This window comes from Myiozetetes cayanensis, unplaced genomic scaffold (assembly GCF_022539395.1).
Source record: "Myiozetetes cayanensis isolate MyiCay16 unplaced genomic scaffold, myiCay2020 scf33, whole genome shotgun sequence".
NCBI lineage: Eukaryota > Metazoa > Chordata > Aves > Passeriformes > Tyrannidae > Myiozetetes > Myiozetetes cayanensis.
In genome coordinates this window covers 4123035-4145868 of record NW_026087555.1, presented here as the reverse complement: position 1 = coordinate 4145868, position 22834 = coordinate 4123035, and the positions used below count along the sequence as shown (strand labels likewise).

Here is a 22834-nt window from a genome sequence, read left to right as displayed (position 1 = left end):
CAGCTCTGCAGCCTCAGAGTTGTGGTCTGCAGAGTGTATACACCAGTGGTATGTGTGCTCACATAAGCTCTTGGTCAGTGTGAGCCAAGGGTTTATCAGCTCAGTCCCTCTTGTTAGGATGGAATTGTAACCACAGGCACAAAAGAAAAAATATTTATCTGCTCTGCAGAGAGCCAGACAGATTTGTGTGGTTTGCAGGGACACTTGGCTCACTCCAGGTGAACCCTAAAGAGGCAGGAGAAAGATTTGCTTTTTCTCAGAAGAATACCAAGTTTTGATCTAAGATCTAAGTTTTGATCCTGCAGATTGTGCTTTGCAACAAAACCTCTGTGCTTCTGTGGTGGCCCATTAACCTCAGTTGCACAGGGAGAGTTTTAATCACAGGGATCAGATTCCAGGATACGGCCCAGAGCAGGGACGTGACAAGAGACTGCGTGTGGGTATTAAAAGCCAAAGCTGTAAACACGCAGCAGAGACAGCAGCTGGAGAAGTTATTCCCAAGGAGAATGTGTGAACAGTAAGAAGAAAGGAGCCAAAGGAAATATGGGCTGAAAACCACTCCTAACTGGAATCTGTTGATCTATTTACTTCTTCTTGTTTGATTGTATTGCAATTTATTTTACAATGATGTAACACTATCTAGGTAAAGTACTTGTTTTAATTGTCAGAGGGATGGTCTCATTTGTCAGATGAATGTGTATCTCCATTTCTACTCTACCTTAGAAGCTGAGTGCATACGCTGGCAGCGCTGCTGTCTACTTACTGTTCAGTGACAGTATTGTTGCTGTATAGGGGACCAGAGCAGGAGTGCCAGGTTTGGACTCACCAGTCTGCTTTGCCAGAGTTGGAACATGAACCTTTAGTCTAGATTTTCTTAATCAGAGATGTCTTTTTGCTGCAGCGTCTAGAATATTTTATTCCTTTCCCACTCTGATGTTTAGAAACAAGAAATACATTACCTACAAAGTTGGCTTTCCCAGGCCCCAGCAGCTGTGCAGGCTCCTGACTAGGCAAGAAAGACTGCCGGTGGTAGTCTGGAAAGAAAAGAAACATGTTGTTCTTCAAGCACTTAACAGACAGTCAAATGTCGTGTTGATTTTGCACACTGCTGTGTTTTTGGTCATAGTCACATTTTATTCTGTTTAGGTATTCGCTATTTGGCACACGTAGGTCTCAGTTTGATTTGTATTTCAGCTTAAAATGTCAGAACATGCAATTCAAAATCCAAGTTTGCTGAATTCTAGACTTAATAGGGAATTCAGAGCCTTTTGACCATGAAGGTTAAGCACATTACTACATGATTATATTTACAAAATCCATCAGGAAGAGTCTTGATTGCCCAGAAATGGTAAAAAGTATCATTTTAATGAGGCCACAATGCCACATGAAACTTTGTCAAGTGCAATTTCACAGTTTAGGTCTAGTTTTGCCGCAGTTCTTGAGCCTTAAATTGATGGGCCGAAATTCTCCATGATTTGCAAAATGTCTATATTAAGCAGCTTGTCACACACTCATTTCAGTCAGGGGGTTGCTTGTGTAAGGTGATATGCAGCTATTCTTGCATTTGCTGTCACCATTCCATTAAATGGACTTCAGTAAAATGAACCAAAAATCCCCACAAAACCTCCTTGTCTGGTGGGGTATATTAAGCCTTGGCGAAGCAGAGTCTTCTTTAATATGCCCATGGAAGCCCCAAACCTGTGAAGGAATATTAAATGGGGGAGGTCCAGTAGTGATAAGCATGCTTCTTTCTTTGGTCTGAAGATGTACTGTAAGTTCATTCCTTGTTTTACTGCCTGTAATCCAACAGAACTCACCGCAGAAAACAGCTGATGTCTTCTTCAGTGCTCGTCAAAATGTCTACGTGACACCTGAACAAAACTTTTGCCCTTTTGCCTGCTTTTTAACAGTCCATTATTGTTATTATTATTATTGTATTTTATAGGCGAGTAATAATTCTCTCAGCTGATGGGGTGCTAGTATGAGAATAAGTAGGCAGATGGGAAATGCTTTCCTGACATTTTCTTTTCTTGTAGTTGAGGTGAGTGTCTTTTCCAGCTGTGTTGAAAGCAGTGAGTTACTGCCTGGATGATAATCTAATTATTTTATCTTCCCCTCTTAATTTGCTCAACAGGAGAGTTGCTCATTCCCAGTATGGAAGAACACAGTGGCTCTTCAGAGACTCCCGCACTGAGCCAAGGGCGGCACGTTGCCATTAAGTGTGGATGGTTGCGGAAGCAAGGAGGCTTTGTCAAGACCTGGCACACACGTTGGTTTGTTCTCAAGGGGGACCAGCTTTACTATTTCAAAGATGAAGATGAAACCAAGCCCTTGGTAAGTGAAAGGAGGAGATAGGGTGGGAGGTGAGGGAGGAGAATAAGTTAATGCAAGCAGAACTGTCTGGTGTTTAAAGAACCAGATTTCTCCATCTCTGTCACTGACTCTGTATTGGATTTGGGATTTTGATTATGGTGAACAGAACACTGAGTCAGGCCTTGGCAGTTGGTGTGTTTTCTCCATCAGATTAATTTCTAAAGCTCCCTTTTCCAGATCAGGTTTTCTCATTTCAGCATTTCAAAGGGAGTGAAGTATACATAAAGTTCAGGTAGCAGAAGTCAGTCAGATGGACTTGATTGAGGCAGATGAATAAGCTGTATTTGAAAAAGTACCACCTTTTTTTTTTTTTTTTCTGCTTACAACATGGAGTACCCTGCTTTATGTCTTCCCAAATAAGAAATACCATAAGACTGTAGCCTGAATGCATTGCCATCTGTACTATGTAACAGACTGCTGTCTGCTGCTTGGTTCTTTTGTGGTGATTTACTGCTCCTTACTCCTCATCTATTTTCCTATTTATTTAGCTTTTCTACCACCATGCGTTAGCTTTAGGGCTACCTATCTCTAGAGTGCCATAAGAGTAGAGAAATAATGCTGCCTCTTGGGTCGGGGCAGGCCTAAGCCCCTGTGGGATTAAGTTCAGAAAGATCTTGTGCTAGCACCTAGAGGAGATTGGTAGTCTTATGTATTAATAGTTTCATAGATGCTTGTAACTTTAGAAAAAGCTCTGACATCTGTGAGTTACTTCTCTGCAGATACTAAAATACAATAACCACACTTGTGTTTTTTATTTCTCATGGTGTTGGAATTTCACAGGGAGTTCTCAGGGACATAAACCCCATCTAATCTAGTTTCCTATATGGAACAGCTCATGACACTTGGTCAAGTTTTACAGCTTTCATTGTAGTGCACGTTAGGAAAAGTATTCAGTCTTGAGATAATTGTTTCCAAAGTATGAGTTAATTTCTAAGTACCAATTTCACAGCCTTGGTAGCTGTTTTCCCTTAAAATTATCTCAGATAAATAACACACTGTATACAAATACATTAAATAGAAAATTTATATTAGGATTACTAATTTGAACATGAAATATCCAATAACTTCTGGGAAATATGATATATCTTTCCATGCATGTATTTTGTTAATCAAGAGTGTAAAAAGCAGCCATCAAAATAAAAATGTTTGCAGACCAGATATTGAGTTTCCAGAATATAACTCTACTTCCTAGCACTTGACATCTGCCAGTATGTTTCCGTGTTAAGACTTCATGACTTTTTGAGAGCTGGCACAATGCTGTACTGCATGGAGCTTTCTGCAGCACTGTGGAGCCCAAATTATCATCTTGTCCGTCTGCTGCTGACCTGCGGGATGACTTCAGAAGATCCTATTGACTTTGCTACTTCCCTTTTGTGAAAGGAGGTGGTGATTCTGATCTTCTGATACATGTGATAATCAGGTAGCACCTGACTGAATAACTAAAAGTTTATTTGAAATTTCCACTGAAGTATCAAGTAAGTTCATAGAGACACCTAGAGATACAAAGCGAGGTGGGAGAAGTGCTGAGAGAAGTGTAACTTTACTCTTTAGAGAAAGCTTCAGAAAAGCGGTCCAGTCACCAAAGTTCACTGAGTTGAAACTGTTGTAGGTGGAAAATATGAACTTTTCATGGTGTTTGAACGTGTGCATTCCACTGGGACTTTTGTTGTTATAACCAAACTCAAAAAGTCAGGATGGTAAAGAAAAGATGATGCCAGCTGAGACTGCCTGTTTGTGTGCCAGGTGATACAGCCCCAGGTCTTCTTTCAGAGCCATTTGGGAAAAATAAATACTTGTTCCCAGACTTCTGTATCTTTAATCAATCCAAACTGGGCAATCAGTTTCGGTAAATATTTTTTTAATAGAACAAAGCAAAAATACCTGGTTGAAAATGCTAGCACCACTGACCCATGTGTGCATTCAGAGCTAAAGCTCTCAAGTATGCTACCTAATGTGTTGTATAAACTGTGTGTATGATTATACTCAGCCAACACCTGCTGTTAGGTTGGAAAGGAGAGGCGCTCTAATAAGACGTAAACCAGCCAACAGCTTAATTTCAGTTCTTGGCGGCCAATGCATCTGCTTAGTCCAAGTGTTCAGAGAACTACCCCCACCTTTCACTTCACGGGACCAGGGAACTAGCTTGTTTGTAATAACTTGCTAACTCTGAAGTTCAACCCTTAGCATGCTTCACTGAGTTTCGTGGACGAGCAGTACTTCCAAATGTAAGAAACCGCTACATGGTACAGAGCTGCTTTTCCATGATGGGTGGGGCTGCCCAGTCTTTAACTGTCTCAAGCCTTCTTATGTTAACACCATCTTTCCCTCCCTTTTCTATTTCTGGCTCATCCAGGGTTTGGGACAGGAAAGAAAGGGGAGATGCTGTCTGTCCTCTTTTGTCAATTGGCTGCCTGGTGAACAGTGCTTTTCTGGTGGATGATAATGAATATATGTTTAACAGGTTCATGAAGTTCTGTGGAGAGGAGTAACGATGGTGTCAGGCTGCTGCTGGTTAAAAAATACACCTGATACTACGTTGGGTGGTTGTTAATTGATTGTCTTCTTATCACCACCTTCTTGTCTGTAATGTGCTGATCTAAATTCGTAATCATGTCAATGGTTTTGTATTATGAACTCCACTGCAGTGAAATGCCTTTTGTCTTATTTAGTCAGACAGCAATGGTCTGCTCTAGATGTTTCTTGTTAGCTTTCATTACTTAATAGCAGCAGCAGCAGCAGAGTAAATCGACTAACCTGAATGCTGCTGCACAGGCGTTAGGCTGTAAAGTGAAATTTTGTGAAAATCAATCTCCAAATGAATCTTTAAGTAAATGTAATTCTTGCTCTTTCAATATGTAGAACCTTAATTGTTGTAAATTTTTCTCCACACTCCATTAATTTGGGCAGCAGAGGCTATGTGATAAGTTTGTTTTGTTTAAGGGCAAAAACCACGGGTCAGGAATAGATACGGATGTTTTGTTTTGGAGCCTGACAGGTGAAATTCAGTAACATTTGATCAGCTCATAACCTGGAGCTGCTGCTTAGCATATGCTGTTGAGAGAAGGTATGAGATGTGGAAAAGTTTATTTGGTTCTGTTATCCTGTGTAGGCCACACTTAATACCCCTATATAAAGACATCCTAGGTGTGCTTGCTTATTTCCTTGCATATTGCTAAAGGACTTACTTAATAATGTTGCTGTTAATGTAGTACCTGAGAACTGATTCTAGTGAAAATTTTGAGCAGCATTTATGCAAGTCCACTGATTTCAGCTTGATTCAGCTGGACTGAATATATACTCTTCTGTGTGAGCTTAGGCTCCTCATGTGAAAACCGACATGAGTCCTATGTTCAAATGCAGCAACATGGTGAAGATGTGCTACGTAACATAAGCACTGTGGACAAAAAACCCCTTCCTTGGTGTCTCAGTCATTAGAGCCTTTGGCTTGCCACGTGTTCCCTGATGAGCTGAGCCAGACATTTCAAATCCCTTCATACAGAACAAGTTTATGAGAATGGCTTTCACAGGTGGTATTTATGTTGGCAGCCTCAGAATGGGGGCCAAGGGTTGAATGGTAACAGAAGCAGCTAAATTAACTTCTAGTGCTGGAGGGACATCCTTTTCAGCAGGCTTGCAGCACAGAAGTTGAGCAAACAAAAACTTTCTGTTACTGCTTGGACTGCAGAATAAAATCCATTAAAAGTCTATGCAGCTGCCCACAAAGAGCTCCTGCTTGGAGTGAGTAATTGAGGTGTTTCCACTCTCTTACTCCTGAATAACAACCACAAGCAACTGAAGAGTACTAAGGACTTTCATAGACACGGGCATGCATTTTGGAAGCTGGTTGTCATAAACTGAGCATTAGTGTAGGGATCTGGTCCTTTAGGTGACAGAAAACAGACACAAGGCTTTGATTTAGGTATATGAGCTGATGCTTTAGTGAGGCATTCTATGTGCATTTGCCACAATACAGCAGGGATCTCACAGGAATTTTGCACGATGGCTCAGCAGTGTAGCCTTTCCTCACCTAATCCATAGGTTTCAGCTCTTGTTTTAGGACTGCTCACCTGCCCTTTTTCCTTTTGTGATTCCATATCCGTTGCATCAAACTAATGTTTTGCTTTCCATAAGCAAGGACAATATGGCAGGCCTCCTTCAGATTGGAGGGATGACTCCTTCAGCCTTGAAATAGTGCTAGCACTGTTGCTGGATGGGGTGCAATTAAAAGCCTACATGCCGTGGTCATATATATATGGTCACAGTAATTACTGCATTTCTGTCCTTACACTATGAGGAACACTGAAGTTACCTCTTTAGGCTGCCCACTTGCCTTTGGTGAGGACCAGCTCCTTTTTCTGCCTGTTTAATAAGAGATTTAGTCCCTTGAAAATTAATTTTAAGAAGCACAAACACTCTAGAAAGTGGGGGAGGGGGAGGAAGGAAAAGTCAACCACTTGAAAGAAATAGGAAATTATTTATATGTTTTGGAGCCCAGTGAGAATGAGAAACACTTGCAGGTTTTTTCTTCTTCCTTCTCCGCCTTTTCCTCACTTAAAGAGCAATAAATAATGTTCCACATCTGAAGGTTTAGTATTTGTGTGGAAAAATGATATTGTAAAAAACTTCAATCTGTCATCCTTAAAAGTTATTATTTGCCACATACTGCCTAGTGTTAGGATGCCAGATTTCCCCCTGGGCTTAAAAGTGATACCTATTCCATTGTGTACCAGCAATTACTGAAAATATGTTCAGCTTTTGCAAGCTGAAAGCGTATTTAGCTAAGAATTTATATGTTGTCTTTCTCCTGATGGTTTTTTTTTCTTCAAATGAAGTTGCTGCTCAGTACACTTTATTATAAAACCTTTAATTTCTAATGCACACTGCCCACGCTCAGACCATCTCAGAGTGAGCTTCACATCTTTTCTTGGTATCTTTTGTTTAATGCAGTATTACCTCTTCATCTGCATACTCTTAAATCCAATGTAATAGTCTAGTTTCTAGTAAATGAAACAGATGATGTGCTACATAAACCAGCTTTTTTTTACATTTTATAGAAATAATCCCCTTCAACAGGCAAAGTATTGCCTAGAGGGACTTTTCAGGAAAACACCTCATGGGAAATGCCAGTGTGATTGGTATTTGTTACAGCTCCTGACAGTACATCTTTGAAGAGGATAAAGAAAAAAGGCAGACTGAGATCCATTTGTTTTCATAATTCCTTACATAAACATTTAAGAGCAGACAGATTGGCCATTGGAAGAGCTTGGATGAGACATAAAGAGGTGTTGGAAGAGAAGAGGAAGTCTAACAATGTGAAGTTTACTGTGCTGTAACCTCCTTTATGCCTCTCAAGAATGCTAGATCAGTCTCATGAGCATCAAACTGGCTTAATTTCCTTTAATGAAGGAGTATTAAATTCCGTGCAGTGTCCACACTCTCCTGTCAAGTGTCCTGGAGTGAAAAGCTACATGGGAGTGAGGCTTAGCAAGATAAGTGTAATAGTGGGCTCCTGAAGGTGCATTGTTGGCATGAGAGTTCACAGATTAGTCTAGAAGAAGCCTAGTGTTAGATTTCATTCACAGTCTAGGCTGTAAAACATATGTTGCATTTAACTACCTATGGATCAACAGGAGATCTTTTCCCTTTTGCTTCATAGGTTTGATTGTTATTCCAGGTGTGTTTCTTCATTTTCTTTCTGTATTTATATAATGTCATTTGTACAACCAGCACTCTCTGGGAAAAAAAAAAGTACAAGTCATAGCTGAGAAAACAAAACATACAGATCCTCTGTGTCAACTTTTTTTATGTACTGAAGTTTCTGGCCTTTAATTTTCTGGCTAGTCGCCTCATTTTTAAATAGGTTAACCTAAGCTGAGGTGGAGGCTAGAGAGGAAAGCAAATCTTCAGTATTTTAAAATGTGACAAAAAGAAGAAGTGCGTAAGGTAAGTTTCTATCCTCTGGCTCATACCAAGGTGAAGAAAAGCATTTTATGAGTAATCAAGCTGTTTTGAGCCAGTTGGAGACAAGGATTCATATACATTATGTTGGAGACATGCTAGAGAGCAAATGGTGAGCGTTTTTTCCTTAAAATAGTCTCCATTTTCTAGTAAAGCACTTGTTCCAATAAAAAGCCTTCAATCTAGCAAACGTCAGTGCTATCCCTGGCAACTGTGGAGCAACCTTCATTGGAAAGATAAGGCCCAGTCCTTCTTGCTTCTCCTTTTCCAGCAGGAGCTTTACATTTTCCAAGACACTTGTGAATTTTGACTGTGAAAACCCAGACTCCACTCTTGTGTGAAATCAAGATTTTGGAACCAGTGCATTGTGACCCTTGGTCTTATGTGGTGTTACTCACAAGGCCTGTTTTGTGATTGCAAGAAACAGACTGCAGCCAATTTTAAAAACAACGAAGTGTGCATGGTAGTATTTATTTTAACCTCTTTAGTGTAATAGCTTGTTTAGTAAACACAGTGATTATTTTGGTGTCCCTTTGCTACACTGGAAAGAAGTATGCCAATTAACTGAGTGAAGAGAACTCATCTGCTGCTCTGAATGCATAAAAGGCTGATTTAATTTCTCTATCTGAGAGAATTTAACATTGTAAATAAAGCTAATTAACTTGTTAAGCTGACATGAGGAAAACACAAAGTAAAACCAAGATCTGCATTCTTGGCTCACGTTCACAACACAGTTGTATTCTTGGACTTCTCCAATATTATCACTCCTACATATGTACAGTAGTTTTAAATGTTTAGTTAAACAGAAGGAAGGTGTGCTAGGTTAAATTGTTGCTGGTTAAATTGTTGCTGCCTCTATTTGTATTCCAAAAGATGACAGCATTGGGACTTCTTATGGTTGTGTCGTGCTGAGAACACTAGTGTAATATTTAGAATAACTCTAGATGTGTGCTTTTGTTCTTTGACTTGAAGCAGTTTTGTCCCAGCTAAAGCAGTGTTGTATGTGGAGTCCGTACTACTAAGACTAAGAGAGTGTCTCTCGTGTCTCTCAGTGTCTTCCACTGTGGGGGGTTCTGCTCAATTTGCTGTCTCTGGGTATAACTTGAGCAATATGGGGTCTCTGTTACAGAACCAGCAGTACCTGTACTGCTGCTCAAAGACACCAGGTTTCAGAAGTTAAAAGGGTTTCACTATTTGGACGGTGCATGTTCACTGTATTTACAAAAAGAAAAATTTCCCACCAAATATTCCACTATTTCTCAAATACTTTCCTTCATGAGTATGTGTAAGTATCATTTAATACAGCTCTCAAAAGCAGGACGTGGTGGTGCAACTGTGTGATGTTCTCTGTAATGGCAGCCATGTGACTTGCATCCAGCGCAGTGATGCACAGCTGTGTGTCTCCAATATGCTACACGACCTCAGAAATTCAAGATGCTTTCCAGACCTTCTTCTCTTACTTTGAAAGGCTTGAGTTAACCACAGGCATTCCTTCATAAGCTTTCAGGTTACCCTAATATCCAAGAGAGAGTATTATTGTTGAAAACAAGAGCAAGCTTGTGTACTTGAGAGGGATGGAGTCTGCTAGAGAGTGTCTATTCTGTAGTGTTGTTTTAATTTATATTGCTTTTTGCATTGAACATCCACAGTGTGCTCCTCCTCCTCTTCCTCTCTGTCCTACTGCATTGTGCTTTGGGAGAGGAGCAGAGTTGGGGAAATAGGAGACATGCAAGGGTGAAAGGCCCTTAAATGTTGTTCACACTTGGCTTTCTCTGGCAGCATCCAGTATCAGGACTTGGACCATCTGCAGGGCATGGATGATGGACTTCCATCACCCCTGTCCTGCCATTTCTTTGCTACTGGAATGGGAGTACTGGTTTGGAAAAACAGAGGAGATACTGCCCAATACTGTGATCCCAGCAATAAAAGTGCTTTGAGGATGTAGTATCTCAAATGTGAGCTAGTTTAGTTGACGTTTGTAGCTTGCAGAATCTGATTTGAGCTGGCAGTGTCGAGCGGGTGCAAGCAGGGGTAATTTCAGAGGGAAGTTAAATACGTGCACGCAGAGCTGTGCAGTCTTTTTCAGATCAGGGCCTTGAATGTGGTGCTGTGGGAGCTTGGACACGAATGTAGCATTTGACCTTGGGAGAGAGGGTGAAGTGGTCAGAGGGGGTGGTATGAGAAAATTTAGCTGTGCTGTGTAGGCTTGAGGAATGTAACCAGAGATCAAGGGAAGAGCATGTTAAATGAGCATCTGAGGAACGGGACCAGGGTTTCACAGCAGGTGTGGGGAGGAAGAGCTGAACTTCCAGACCTAGAGGGCCGGCATTTGTTAACCACCATTCTTCACATTCTCTGTTTTCTTCAGAGCATAATTATTTGCTTGCATTATCCTGCTTGGCTCATCTTGTGAGCACAGTGTGCATCTGCAAATAGCATTAGGTTCAGTATTTGCCTTGCAGTGTTTTCTTATAAAAGGCTTCAGCCGCTATTGTTCTTAAAACCTTAGGCAGCTCACAGTAGAGCTCATGAAGGTATGCTCTGTGGATGATGGAGGGACAAAAACTCTTTTTTGCAGAATGGTCTCTAAATCTCAGTGTGTAGACACTTCTAAATTAGCGTTGCACAATAGAAAATTAATGTTAAACAAACCAGACAGTAAAATGAGATTTCAGAACAATGCCTGTGCTTCTCTCAAATTGGTGGTAATGCCAGCAGTGGGACAAATGGCTGCTGAAGAATGAAACCAGCTAAAGGCAACCCCCCTGCCAGTTATCCAGTGAGCTGTGTCCAGCAGGTCCCCAATGTGTTGCAGACATGCAGGAAGAGCATAAAGGCTTTTTATGTAGGATGACTGTTAATAATAGGCACTATGCAGAAAAGAATTGCTACACATTGTGTAGTTTGCTAATGCATGTGTAGTCAGCAAGAAGGTTCAATGACAGATTTCTCAATTAACTGCTTACACAGTTAATAATTCAGTCACCGTGTGCCCAGCAGGAGTGAAGTGGCAGAAGGTCCCTCTGGAGAGGAAAACTGTGATGATCTGCTTTTAGAGATACAATGGTCAGGGTTGGGAGAAGAAAGAAAGAGGTGTTAGTTGTGGCTGGTTTTCTGTGGATTTCTGCAAATGCTTTCCTAAAGACACATTTATGGAGACCCAGGTAGGAAGGGGGGGGGGGGATGTCAAAATAGATCACTACAGCTGATTTCCTGCATACCAGGGGTCACGGAGACAGTTTGCTGACAACCAGGAGAAACAACTTGGGGTACAGGAAATAACAATTGCTTGTGAATAGGAATATGAGGTCTAAGTAACTTGCTTTTCCAGGGGTATTTATTTAGACAGCTGAATTTCTTCAGCTCTGTGCTGGTAAGCTCCTTGCTCTGAGTTGGGTGAGTAGTGCAGTGCAGCTGTTGCACAGGTTCTTTTAATGACTGGTTCTCAGGCAGAACAACCTAAAAGCATCCTGTGGGCTATACCGATCTGCTGGTGGTAGGGGTCTTGCACTGAATTTGAGGGGCTCAAGAGTCTTTAGTGACCAGCATTCAGGCCTGAACACTTCTCCTTTCTGCCCTCAATAAGTTGTGACTCAGATGTACATATCTCCTCCTGTACTGGTTTGGTAATGAAGGAGGAATGACCACTGGAAATTTGTGTGCTTCAGGTGAGTGTGAGTCCTCCATGTATGCCTATATTTGTCCTCAGCGGCCAAAACTCGAATACTTTCGTCACTTAGCTGTGGTGGCAAGTCCTATTTTGCATCTTTCACTCTGATGCAAAGCACGCTCAGGATGCAGTTGTGTTTTGTCATAGTGTCACTCCAGGGAACACTGTCCTTTCACATTCTTGCCACCCTTGTGTTGGTTAGGTGGAGTGGAAAGACAAAGTGCCAAAAAAATCCTGAGGTTGGAGGTTACTGGGGATATTTGTAAGGAACAAAAGTGAGTCTGGTGTCTTGGGGGAGAGAACGGCAGGAAGCCTAAGGGAGTAGACCTGGACAAATGTTCATCCTTAAATGACCATCTGCTCTACCTAACATGACAGGTATCTGAATAAACAGGAGAGTTTCTCAGCTTTAGTTTCAGCAAGTGTTACCTACTTTGTGGCTTGCAAAATATAGGGAGGCTTGTGCAGTCTTATGTGGGGAGAAATTTAGTATCCCAAAAGGAAATGCCTGAGTTCATTGTTTTCAGGTATTTTCAATTATCCACAGTTAGTGTATGGATAATCTAATAAACACTTTTTAACTTAAAAATGTTGCAAAATAGGAGTGAAAGCAGGTAAAAATAATATTTTAACATGATTTGAAAAGAAGATTCAATTGTATTTAGTAGTTTGAAAATACACAGACATCATTTGTGGAGGCTTGTAGAATATTGAAAAAATAATTAAATGGAATTGATGATCACTAATTTAGTTTCACTTGTGGATTAAGTCCACAATAGGATGCACTGTGGGTGGCACTGATTTTTTTCTAAGACAGAGCCATGGACTCTGTCAGGGACCTGAAATACCATGCTAGAACTGTCTTAAATAAGGTAATAACCTTTAATAACCTTTTCAAAACTGTCAGCTGCATACATAGGAAAAAACAGATAATTTTAGTCACCACTGTTATATATAAAAATAATATATAGAAATCAGATGCACTGATTTTTAACTTACGTTGAGATTGCCATTGCAGAAGCAATTGTAAATGCTAGGCTCTGTCTTTAGCAAGACAGACAAACATATTCCCCTCCCCCAGTTGTTTTCTTCCAGCAGTATTTTATGGTGAGTTCTAGGAATCACATTTTTGTTGTTGTCTGCTCAAGGCCTGCCTTTTAGTCAAAAATAGAGAAAATTTTCCTTTAGAAGAAGGAATGAAAAGTTTCACGCATTCAGCTCTTGCATGCATAAGCAACCTGACCAATCCTGTGAAAACAAGCTGAGGAGTGAGATTTTCTTTCACGTGAAAGAACTTGAGGATACTGCAGAGTTAGCTTCCAAGAAGAAAATTGTTCTTTAAACTTATGGAATATATTTTGTGAACGACAAAGAGGGTTGAGCTCCCTGAGGCTGCAGAGAATGGGGAGAGTGTGTCATACAAAGACTCCAGGAAAATGGTAACTATTCATTGCAGCCTGGCTCTTATTATCTAGGATATCACAATGGTGGTAATGGCCTTCTTAAACTTGCTTAAGAACACACAGATCTGTGTGTAGAGCTTAGATGTGCTTTGCTGATGTCTTGATGTTGTGTGTTCATTACAGGTTGGTGCAGGCATGCCAGAGCTAGGGAAAACAAGTGGGGTGAGCTGGTGCTTTGGGATAATACCCTCTTCCACAGCGTGGTGCTTGGAGGCTGTGGCGTGGCTAAGGGTATTAACAGTTCTGTGACAGTCACTTATGAGGAGAGCTGTAACCACTTTAAGGATGAGTAAGAGGGCTTTTGTGTTCTCTCTGAATTAGCAGTACATTGAATGTAAGCACAGCTGGAAGGAATCTGCAAATCTGCATTTGAAATTTGGTAGCTCTTCCCTGGAACATTTTTCTGTATGATAGTAGTTTCTTTGGTCTGCATTACTTATTTCACTTAACTGCAGGAGGGCACCATAAACTTTGTGTGGAATAAACCGAAAAGAAAACTTAACTGTAATGATGTAATTTCTGATTTCTTGGAAGAGACTCTTAACTGCCCTGTCTTGAAATAAATGAGGAGGGGCCCCTGAAGACCTTCAGCTGTGGGGAAGTAAAAAAGGAAGGACTTCTTACAACTTTCTGAGACTAGAAGTGGTTTTTACTACAGAGTGTAATGGTAAATTACATTGGACCTTACACACTGTAAGGTGACTTTTAGGAAGCTGATGACACAGTGGAATAGTTGGTGTATCAAGTGTTTGCATATGAGCAGATATGTTAAGTGTTTTTCTAAGAGATGACATCTGTAGGAATTGCATAATAATGTTGGGATTAATGGAGTCAGTTAGGATCAGGTGAGGCCCAGGCCGCTCCATCTGCTCTGGTTTTACCTGCTAAGTTTATTGGTGACTGAGTGACTGACCCCTCCAGCATCATATTAACTGAATAATGGGCTGGGAAAAATCACATGTATGTAATGGAGTGGTGCCACATCCTTTTCTTTGCCAAATGTATCCAGTCATCTGTAGAAATACGTGCTCTTCTAGTCCTTGTGGATGTTTAGTTACTGTAGATTTTCCCAGCTAGGCATGTACAGAAAATAATTAGCATTGTGCAAAAATGCCTTTCACATGGTGCTGAAGTAAAAGGGACATGGCTTTGGGATGTTAACATGTTTGGTGCAGGAACCTGCCTACCTCTTGTTTTTTTGAGACTTGTTGAAATATGCATATGGATATGCTATTTTATCAGATTGTGAAACTGAGGGTTGGTTTCTGGTTCGAGAGAGGAACAAGCAAGGTAACATTTAAATTTATGAACTGTTTATTCCAACCTTAAAAATCTTCATAACCTCTATGGAAATGTCCGTCATTTAAAATGAAAGGGGCAGAACAGAAATTTCACTATTGCTTTATACTGGAGGTTTCTCTGAAATACTAAAATGTTTAGTGACCTCCAGCCATTTCTGTAAGTAATATATGATCCCTTGTTGAATTTTACAGAATCATTTTATCAAACCATAAACCACTGGGTTTTTTTACTGACTCCTGCATGAGTTTTTTGTGTCTCCTTTGTTCTATATCATTAAAACATAGAAAATGATTGAGCAGGTGACAGCTCCCAACAGTTCTGGATCAAGAGAATAACAGTCCCAATAAATTAGGGACGACTGTCACCATTCATCATCCTCAGGATAAAATGGAGCTTGCTGGAGTAGAAGGGATGTCCTTGGTTGTGGTGATGAGGCTCATGACGGGATTCCTAAGATAACACAGAAATGATGGGAAGGAAGTCTTAAAAATGAGGGGAGCATTCTTCTGTGCTACCAACTGCCCTGTGCAGAGGCCATTGTCCTGGTCAGGTAACCTAAGATAAGACTGCAGATTTCAGCTGTTACTCACAGTTTGCAGACTGTAGGGTGACTGTTGGTTTTTGCCAGATAAATTTCAGCAGGTAACTGTTGTGTTTATAAGGTAATTTTGATTTTGCTCCCCTTTCTAGTGCACACTGGAAACTGGTGCTGTAAGGCAGTTCTGATTTTGCTCCCATTTCTACTGCACACCAAATGTTGATTTTTTTTTTTTTTCTCACTGGCTAATACTCATTTCTTACTATGTTTACACTGACTTGTGAAAGACTAACTCAGTAACTTGTGTATTCAGACTGGGAGTCAGATTGCCTTTTGCTTACTTAAAATTACTTATCTGAATGTGCAAATGAAACTTGGGGTAAACTTGTGGAGGCATGGTTGATGAGTTTTCAGAGTTCAGATGGATACACTGACTATATGAAAAATGAGGTTCCTTTCAGGGACAAGTTGAATGTCTAAAACTATAGTTGACTGTTTTATCATCAGCCCTGATGTTGCAGCAGATCATTAAAATACCTCAGTAAGTCATTAATGGTAAAAAACCCCAATCTTGGTTTGAAGAAAGCACATGACCATTACTCTGTGAAGTATTCTGGTTTGTAGGAAGATCCTGTGAAACTGAACTAGAAAATACTCAGTGTCTGCTGAGCTGCCTGCCAAGCAGGCAGAAGACACAAGAAGCTGAGCTTCAGCAATGGCTTGCACTTGGAGAAGAGTATTTCAGACACTTGAATTTCCTTTCTACTTTTTTCTTAATAAGATGTACATATCTGAAAAGGGGGACAGTAATCGGAATCTGAAGCCTTTGCAAAGGATTTTATTATAGTTTGTTTTGGTGGAAAATTCATGGGAGTGGGAATGAGATGAAGCAAAAAGGTGGAAAAAAGCCTCCAGGAACCTGTAAAGAGTTGTGGTGAGATGGAATGGTGGTGCATTGCTGCCTCTGGCCATCACTCTACTTTCTAGTCTGTGCAGGCATCCTTAACAGACTCGCATCTATGTGTTGTAAACAGCCACGAGGAAAAAAAAAAAAGTGGCTGAAGGATTTCAGGTGTCATGACTGAGCTAGCAGGAAACTAAATTAGATTCAGAGAGCCACTTTGTCATGGTGGCAGAGAGATGAGGGGCCTAGAGAGACTCTGTGTTCTGTGCTTGGCTGGCATTGTATGAAGAACAGACAGACAGAACTAGAGGGACACAAATCAAATAGCAGAGACTTGGGAAATTGAAGTTATATTTTTATGACAGTAGCATGAGGTGCAGCAATGAATAATAGTGTCTTAATTTTCTCTTATTTTTTTTCCTCTGTTTGTTTTATGCTTTCAGAAAAGCATTATCAAGCTTTAGCAGCAGCAGAGCCCATATCATCACTATGCAACTAAACAAAGAATTAAATGTATTTGTTAGGCAGAAGGAGTAAGAATAGAATATGGAAAGTGCATAGATGTTGACAAAATAGTAGGGGTTTCTTCCTCACACAACATAGTCTCTCTTCCACCTTGCTTTCAAACACCAGCAATCCCTTTCTGTCCTCTAGTGGTTAGCAACCCCCTTGCGTGTTTTAAGTTTTTAAAGGTGTGACTGGATGCTTGTGGCAGTCAGTCTTGAGTGGCCACAGAGGAAGATAAGGTGGATAGCCCTCACAAGGACTCATTTCCCAAAGTGAAGGTGACAGGCTGTTAACAGTGGTCCTGTTCCTTGTAATCTCATGTAATCTCTTGATCTTGTCAGATAGGAGCACTTGTGCATTAGAGTAATCGTGATCAGGTCAATATCCAGTGGCCTGAGAAAACCAGCATTCAAGTGTGTTCCCTCATACACTCGCTCTAAATGCTGTAAAAATTTCCAAACAATTAGGGATGATAAGCAGTTGTGTGATAATCGTTTCTGTCAACAGCTTGACCTTTGTGTGGGTGATGGGCTTTTTGATGATCATCTTTTCCTGTTTAAAGGGAATTTCAGCACAGTAGGAGGTCTTTGTCTGTTAAAAGGGCACCGTCATGATGACTTTTTTCTTCCTTCCTTTTATTTGCTTGGATGTGATACAAGTGCATATGGCTCCTGAAGTAGCAAAATGAATAGCTCGAAGGAGAGCCTCGTTAGTCTTGAAATTAAAATAATTGAGTTCTTTTAGCTTATTAGTGCTTAAGAATAGCCTTCTCTAAGACCATTACCTCTGGGATAAAAGCCGTATTTCCAGCTGAATAAGTAGCATGTACAACATGACTTGTTGCTAGGGAAAGAGGCTTTCTTAGTTCTCCGCCAAGCAGAGTGGCTTGTGTAGTAGGTAAAAACTGAGTGACCTCAAACTGCATTCCTGAAATCCTCTTTACTCTTCAGTTGGCAGTCTGAAAATACTTTCGTAAGTGACTTTGGCTTTCTGGAGCTGCTCTCATCCCCTTTACAACTCAGTCATCGACATGGGAAAAGCAGCCCCTCCTGCCTATCGAGGCCAGTTCTACCAGGACAGCACTTGGTGCAGGTACTTGTCTCATCCAAGTGAAATGCCCAGAGCCCAGTGATGTGAGGCTTGATTGAAGACTGTGAGATGTGGACAGAAGAAAAACATGTGGGCAAACAAACCAGCTGTGTATCAGTTAAAATGCCCTGCCTTTTAAATTAACAGTCTTTCCCATTTTCATCTCTGCAGCAAAGGGCTGACTTTGTTGCAATACAAAAGAGGAAGGCAGAATTTTGGTAGAAAAACATGTAATAACTGATCATAGGAAGTAAAATAATTTGGAGCACCTTTGTGATTTTTTTTTTTTTTTTTAATGAAACCTTATCTCAGATCTTACAATTGCTGGAGCCTTGAGCTGCAGCTGGACAGTATACCCATGGTGCTGCTCCTGGATTTGGCACCAACACCGTGTAGACTAACCCAGAGTTCTTGTGTGGTGGTGGGCTTTACTTGTTTTTAATGTGTTGAACCCTGGTTTTGGTGGAGTTATTGATACTAGCCTCCATCAAGAATCATACCAAGGTTCTTAAAATAGACCAAACAGTGTAAAAGTGTGCTGAGAGGAGTCTTGCCAGAGTACCTTTAAAGAAGACATTTAACTCTTTACCAGCAGCACGGCACATGAAATGGTTTTTGCTCTTTAGCGGCTGAAGTTTGTAACAATTGCACAGAACACAGTGCAGTAGAGAAGAAACTGAGATGGTGCTGTATGGATTAGTATAAGAAACTTGAATGCAGCAGGTCAATGGCAGTGCCTCTTTACAGCTCGGGCTTGTCAGAAGGGTCCTTTTTCTCCTGTGGAAATGAGGATAGTTCAGTTTTAGGAATTAAGAACAGCAAGTTCAGGAGTTCATACTGGATGGGTGAAAGAAAGGTAGTTAGCAATGTTTAAAGATTTAAGTTCCAAAAAGAGGTTGGTGGTTATTGCTCTGACATCCCCTGCCTTACAAATGTCTGTTTGTTGCAAAGACTTTGCACAGGATAGAAGGGACCAGGACAGACTGCAACTCTCTTGATACTAATATGATATTGACACTAATAATAATGAGGGACAGAAGCTCAGAAATCCTGACAGTGTCTATAACATGAGGCTGTGTCCTGACCACCCTTTGGATAGATGCTGTAAATGTTTCAGTTTAATAACAGAGAACGAGAATCCCACAGGGCTAACAATGACTGTCATGTCTTTGACTGGCACACATATTTAAAAGATCTCTTGTCCAGAAATGTCTAAACTCTTGAATATGTTGTACAGAACAGCTTTGTTCATTTAAAAGGCCCTGAAACTTGGTGACAAGGACTGTGTGCTGAATATTGGACGGGAGTGTTTACCGGTTTTGGTACTTGTTATAGTTTTCCTAGATCATAAAACCGTTTGTGTTCAAAAATAATTTTCCTTATCCTCAATTCTTCTCAGCACTGAAAACTTTTTTAAATCTTTGTGTAAATGGGAACAGAACTCATTAGCTTATACTTGGGAGGTAGGTCATTAAATTGTGGTACCAATTTGTGTTTCAAAATGAAAATCTACTTGATCCCCTAAAGTGGAATATCATCTCATCACTTCATCTTATTTAAAGGGGAAAAAAAAAAAGAAAGAAAAGTTTTCCTGGAGTGATCATTGATACGAACTCTTCTTATAAAATGGGAAGCAGATGATTTAGAGATGGGGGCTTGTAATTCAGAGCTGTGGAAAAGAACCTTTTGTTCCTTAACACCAAACCCTGCTAAAAGTAGATGAATACTGTTGGTTCAGATGAACTTGTACTGTTTGTGTTTGAGTGACTGTGCTGTTTATCGTCTTGCACTTCAATGGAGCTCTCAGGCTGGAGAGCTTTTTTGTTCTGTTTCACTGAGTGTATTCCTGGGGGTCCCACTTCCTGACTGGGGCTTTGACAATGAATCATAGCAGTAGAAATGATAATAAATTGCTTCATTCTGCACAGCTCCAAGCCTCACTGCAGACATCTCTCCTGATGTAGCCAGAAAATTAATCTAAAAGTCTTCTCTCTTTTAGATTTAGGCTGTCACTCAGTGGCTCTCTCTGTTGGACTGTTTTTTCGTAGTATATATACTTAAATATATATTGTATGCAGGCTAAACAAGCAAGCATTTGTGATGGGGTCTGGGATGTGGGACTGTGGTGTTCTTCCCCCACAGTGTGAATGTTTAACCCAGGAGTTATGTGCACCCAGTCTCCCCTGACCTGTCCCAGAAGAGGGACTTCTCCTTTTGGGTGCTCGTTGGAAAAAGTGGGAATTGTGCCTGGGTTTTGTGCATCTGGGCAAATGCAAAAATACACAATTTCTGAGTAAAAATGGAAATCATAGCAGCATTTTTGCGTTAGGAAAACGTTTTCCAGGACAGCTGTTCAGTGAAGAACCTTGGAATGGCTGAAATCTTGCTTTTTCATAAGAGCAACCCTTCATGTCAACCCTCCCCCACCCCGCTCCAGTCCAACTCCCCAAATTTGCCTGTGAATCTAGATACCTCTTCTTGGGTTGCTATGAAGCATGTTCAGAAGCAGTTTGCCTTCTGTCTGCTTTACTCGGGGTATCCATTCAGCTACTTTAAATGATTCAACCAGTTTGTGTTCAGTGTTTCCTTGACTATTGTAGATTTAAAATGCTTAAAATACCAGAATTGGAATAGGAAAACTATTGAAGAGAGCTCCAAAACTATGAGATGCTGTTTGTCAAAATTGATGCTAACATTTTTACAAGATAATTTGATTGATGTAACAAGTTCAAACAGCAGCCTTGATCAGGATGCTTTTGTGAACAAGGTAATTTATCTCAGCAAATGCGTTCACATAAATGTTTTAAAATGAAAGGCATGATAAATCTGTCTAGAGCCTGCACGCAGTGGAGCTGCCAAACCTGCCACCTGTTAAAAATTTTAATGAACTGTTCTGTATTTAACAGAAAAAGTTCAAGAAATGTTGTCACTTTCCTTTGCTGAAACTTCCCTTATCTCAGGCACTCTGAGCTATCACGTAGCAAATGCTTCTAAGTGGAGCAACTCTGGCATTTCAATTAGAAATGCAGCAAACTAGTGAAGAAGACCATTAAATCATAAATGTAGCTTTTGTGCAGAACAGCCATGAGGAAGGGCTTTTTGTTCAAAGCCACAGGGAGCCAGTGTTTTGTTGGGAGCTAAAGGACACCCTAGCTCATGTTATGTCATTAGATTAATGGGAAATTAGTTCTAGATTTTTTGAATGGACGATGATACGGTTCTGAGAGTAAACCAAAAATGTACTAGGATGTTATACTCCTGTGTGTGAGAGAGAGAAGACCTTTGAGCACAGTAAGACACAACTTGGTGGAAAAGCAGGAGGAAATGGGTTCACAAGTCTCTTCTTTTGCAGCCTGTTTTCAGGAGGGAATTAGGAGATGTGGAATATATCAGGCTTGAAACATCTGCATAAGGGCAAATGCCATCCTCTGAGAGTCTGCAGAAAGTGTACGTGCTGGCTTTTTTACCACTTAAAAATTAACTACATTGCTTAAGGGCCTTAGATTGGCAATGGTTTGGAAGACCACAGCTTACTAGGATCAGAGAATCGTAAAGTGGTTAGGGATGGAAGGGACCTTAAAGATCATCCCCTGCCATGGTTAGGGAACCTGGAGCAGGTTACTCAGAGCCTCATCCAGCCTGGTCTTTAACAGTTCAGGGATGGGGAGTCCACAGCTTCTCTGGGCAACCTGTTCCAGTACCTCACCATCTTCATAGTAAAGAATTTCTTCCTACTATCTAATCTAAACTTATGCTCCTTCAGCTTAAGGCTGCACCCCCTTGTCCTACATGCCCTTGTAAAAAGTCCCTCTCAAGCTTTCTTGTAGCCCCTTTAGGTACTGGAAGGCCACTGGAAGGTCTCCTCAAAGCCTTCTCCTCTCCAGACTGAACAGCCCCAAGAGGATGCTTTTTCCTGTGCTCTTCAATGAATTGCCATTTCGTTTTCCATCCAGAAGCACACTTGGATGCTCAGTATGTAGTTCCTCGATTGACCTTCACTTAACTGTGTATGTGGAAAACATTTCTGGCTGAGTAAACAGTGCACAGTTTCTAATTAAGCTATGCAGTGACCAGACTGAAGCTCACTGAGGTTGTAGAAAGGATGTAGAAGGCAGAAAGTTGCTAGAAAAAGTAAATGTGGGTAAGGAAGTGGAATAGCAAGGGAGAAAGCTGTGAACAGATTTTTGAGGTACGCAGACAAATTAATGAATGTGGTCAGTAATAGCCGTTGGTAGCAGCGCAGGTGTTGTAAAATTACATCCTTTAAAAATAGTAATGAAACCTCACTGATTACCTTTATTGTCTATTCTGGCTTCAGTAAGCTTTGAGGCAGCCTGTTAAAGCAGTCTTGAACCAATGGTGCTAGTGAGTATTGGAACTGAGAAGCATTTCTGTTTTTCTTTAGGCTGAACTACATTTTGTCCCACCCACAAAACAGAGTGATAGTTTTCATAAGTTACTAGAAATTTGAGACACATCCTCCCCTTTTTCTTGCCATGTCCTGATTGGTACCTCTGTTTTGCATGATGATCCCAGCCTTCAGCTGTAATCAGTAGGCTCTATGTAGCTGTGAGCATGCCAGAAAATGGGGCCACTTCTGGTTCGACTCCAAAATAAACCTCTTTTACTTGCAGATTGGTGGACTGGCTGATTTGACATATTTACCCTTTGCTTTCACTTTCAAGAAAACAAACGTGCAATAGAAATAAACATGCATCTAGCAGTGCTTAAAAATTCAGGAACTGTCTCTCTTTCAAAAAAGCAAATTCCAGAATGTTGACAACAGATGACTGGTATGAACTATTTTTTTCTTAATAGCTGGAAGAAAGGCCCCTTTTCAACAATAACTCCAGGCAGGGAGCAGTCCTGTGGCCAGAATATTAGTGTGTTTGCCAGAAAACCTGGAGCTTTGTTTCTGTTCACCTGCTGTGTAAACTTCACTTGGTTTCTCCTCTTGCATAAACTGCACTTCATCCTCTGCTTTTGTAAAGGCTACTGCGGTTTCTCCTGCAGACCGTGAAGACCTTCAT

General features: G+C 40.7%; 1 protein-coding gene across 1 annotated transcript in view; it reads left to right on the top strand.

Moving 5' to 3' along the window:
• Window positions 1–22834, top strand: part of ARHGAP24 (Rho GTPase activating protein 24) — a 198741-nt gene that overhangs the window by 36362 nt on the left and 139545 nt on the right. Inside the window, exon 2 of the mRNA XM_050327392.1 lies at window positions 2135–2334. Within this exon, the coding sequence (XP_050183349.1) occupies window positions 2155–2334 (180 nt within the window). The 5' untranslated portion in view covers window positions 2135–2154. The remainder of the gene's footprint in view (window positions 1–2134; window positions 2335–22834) is intronic.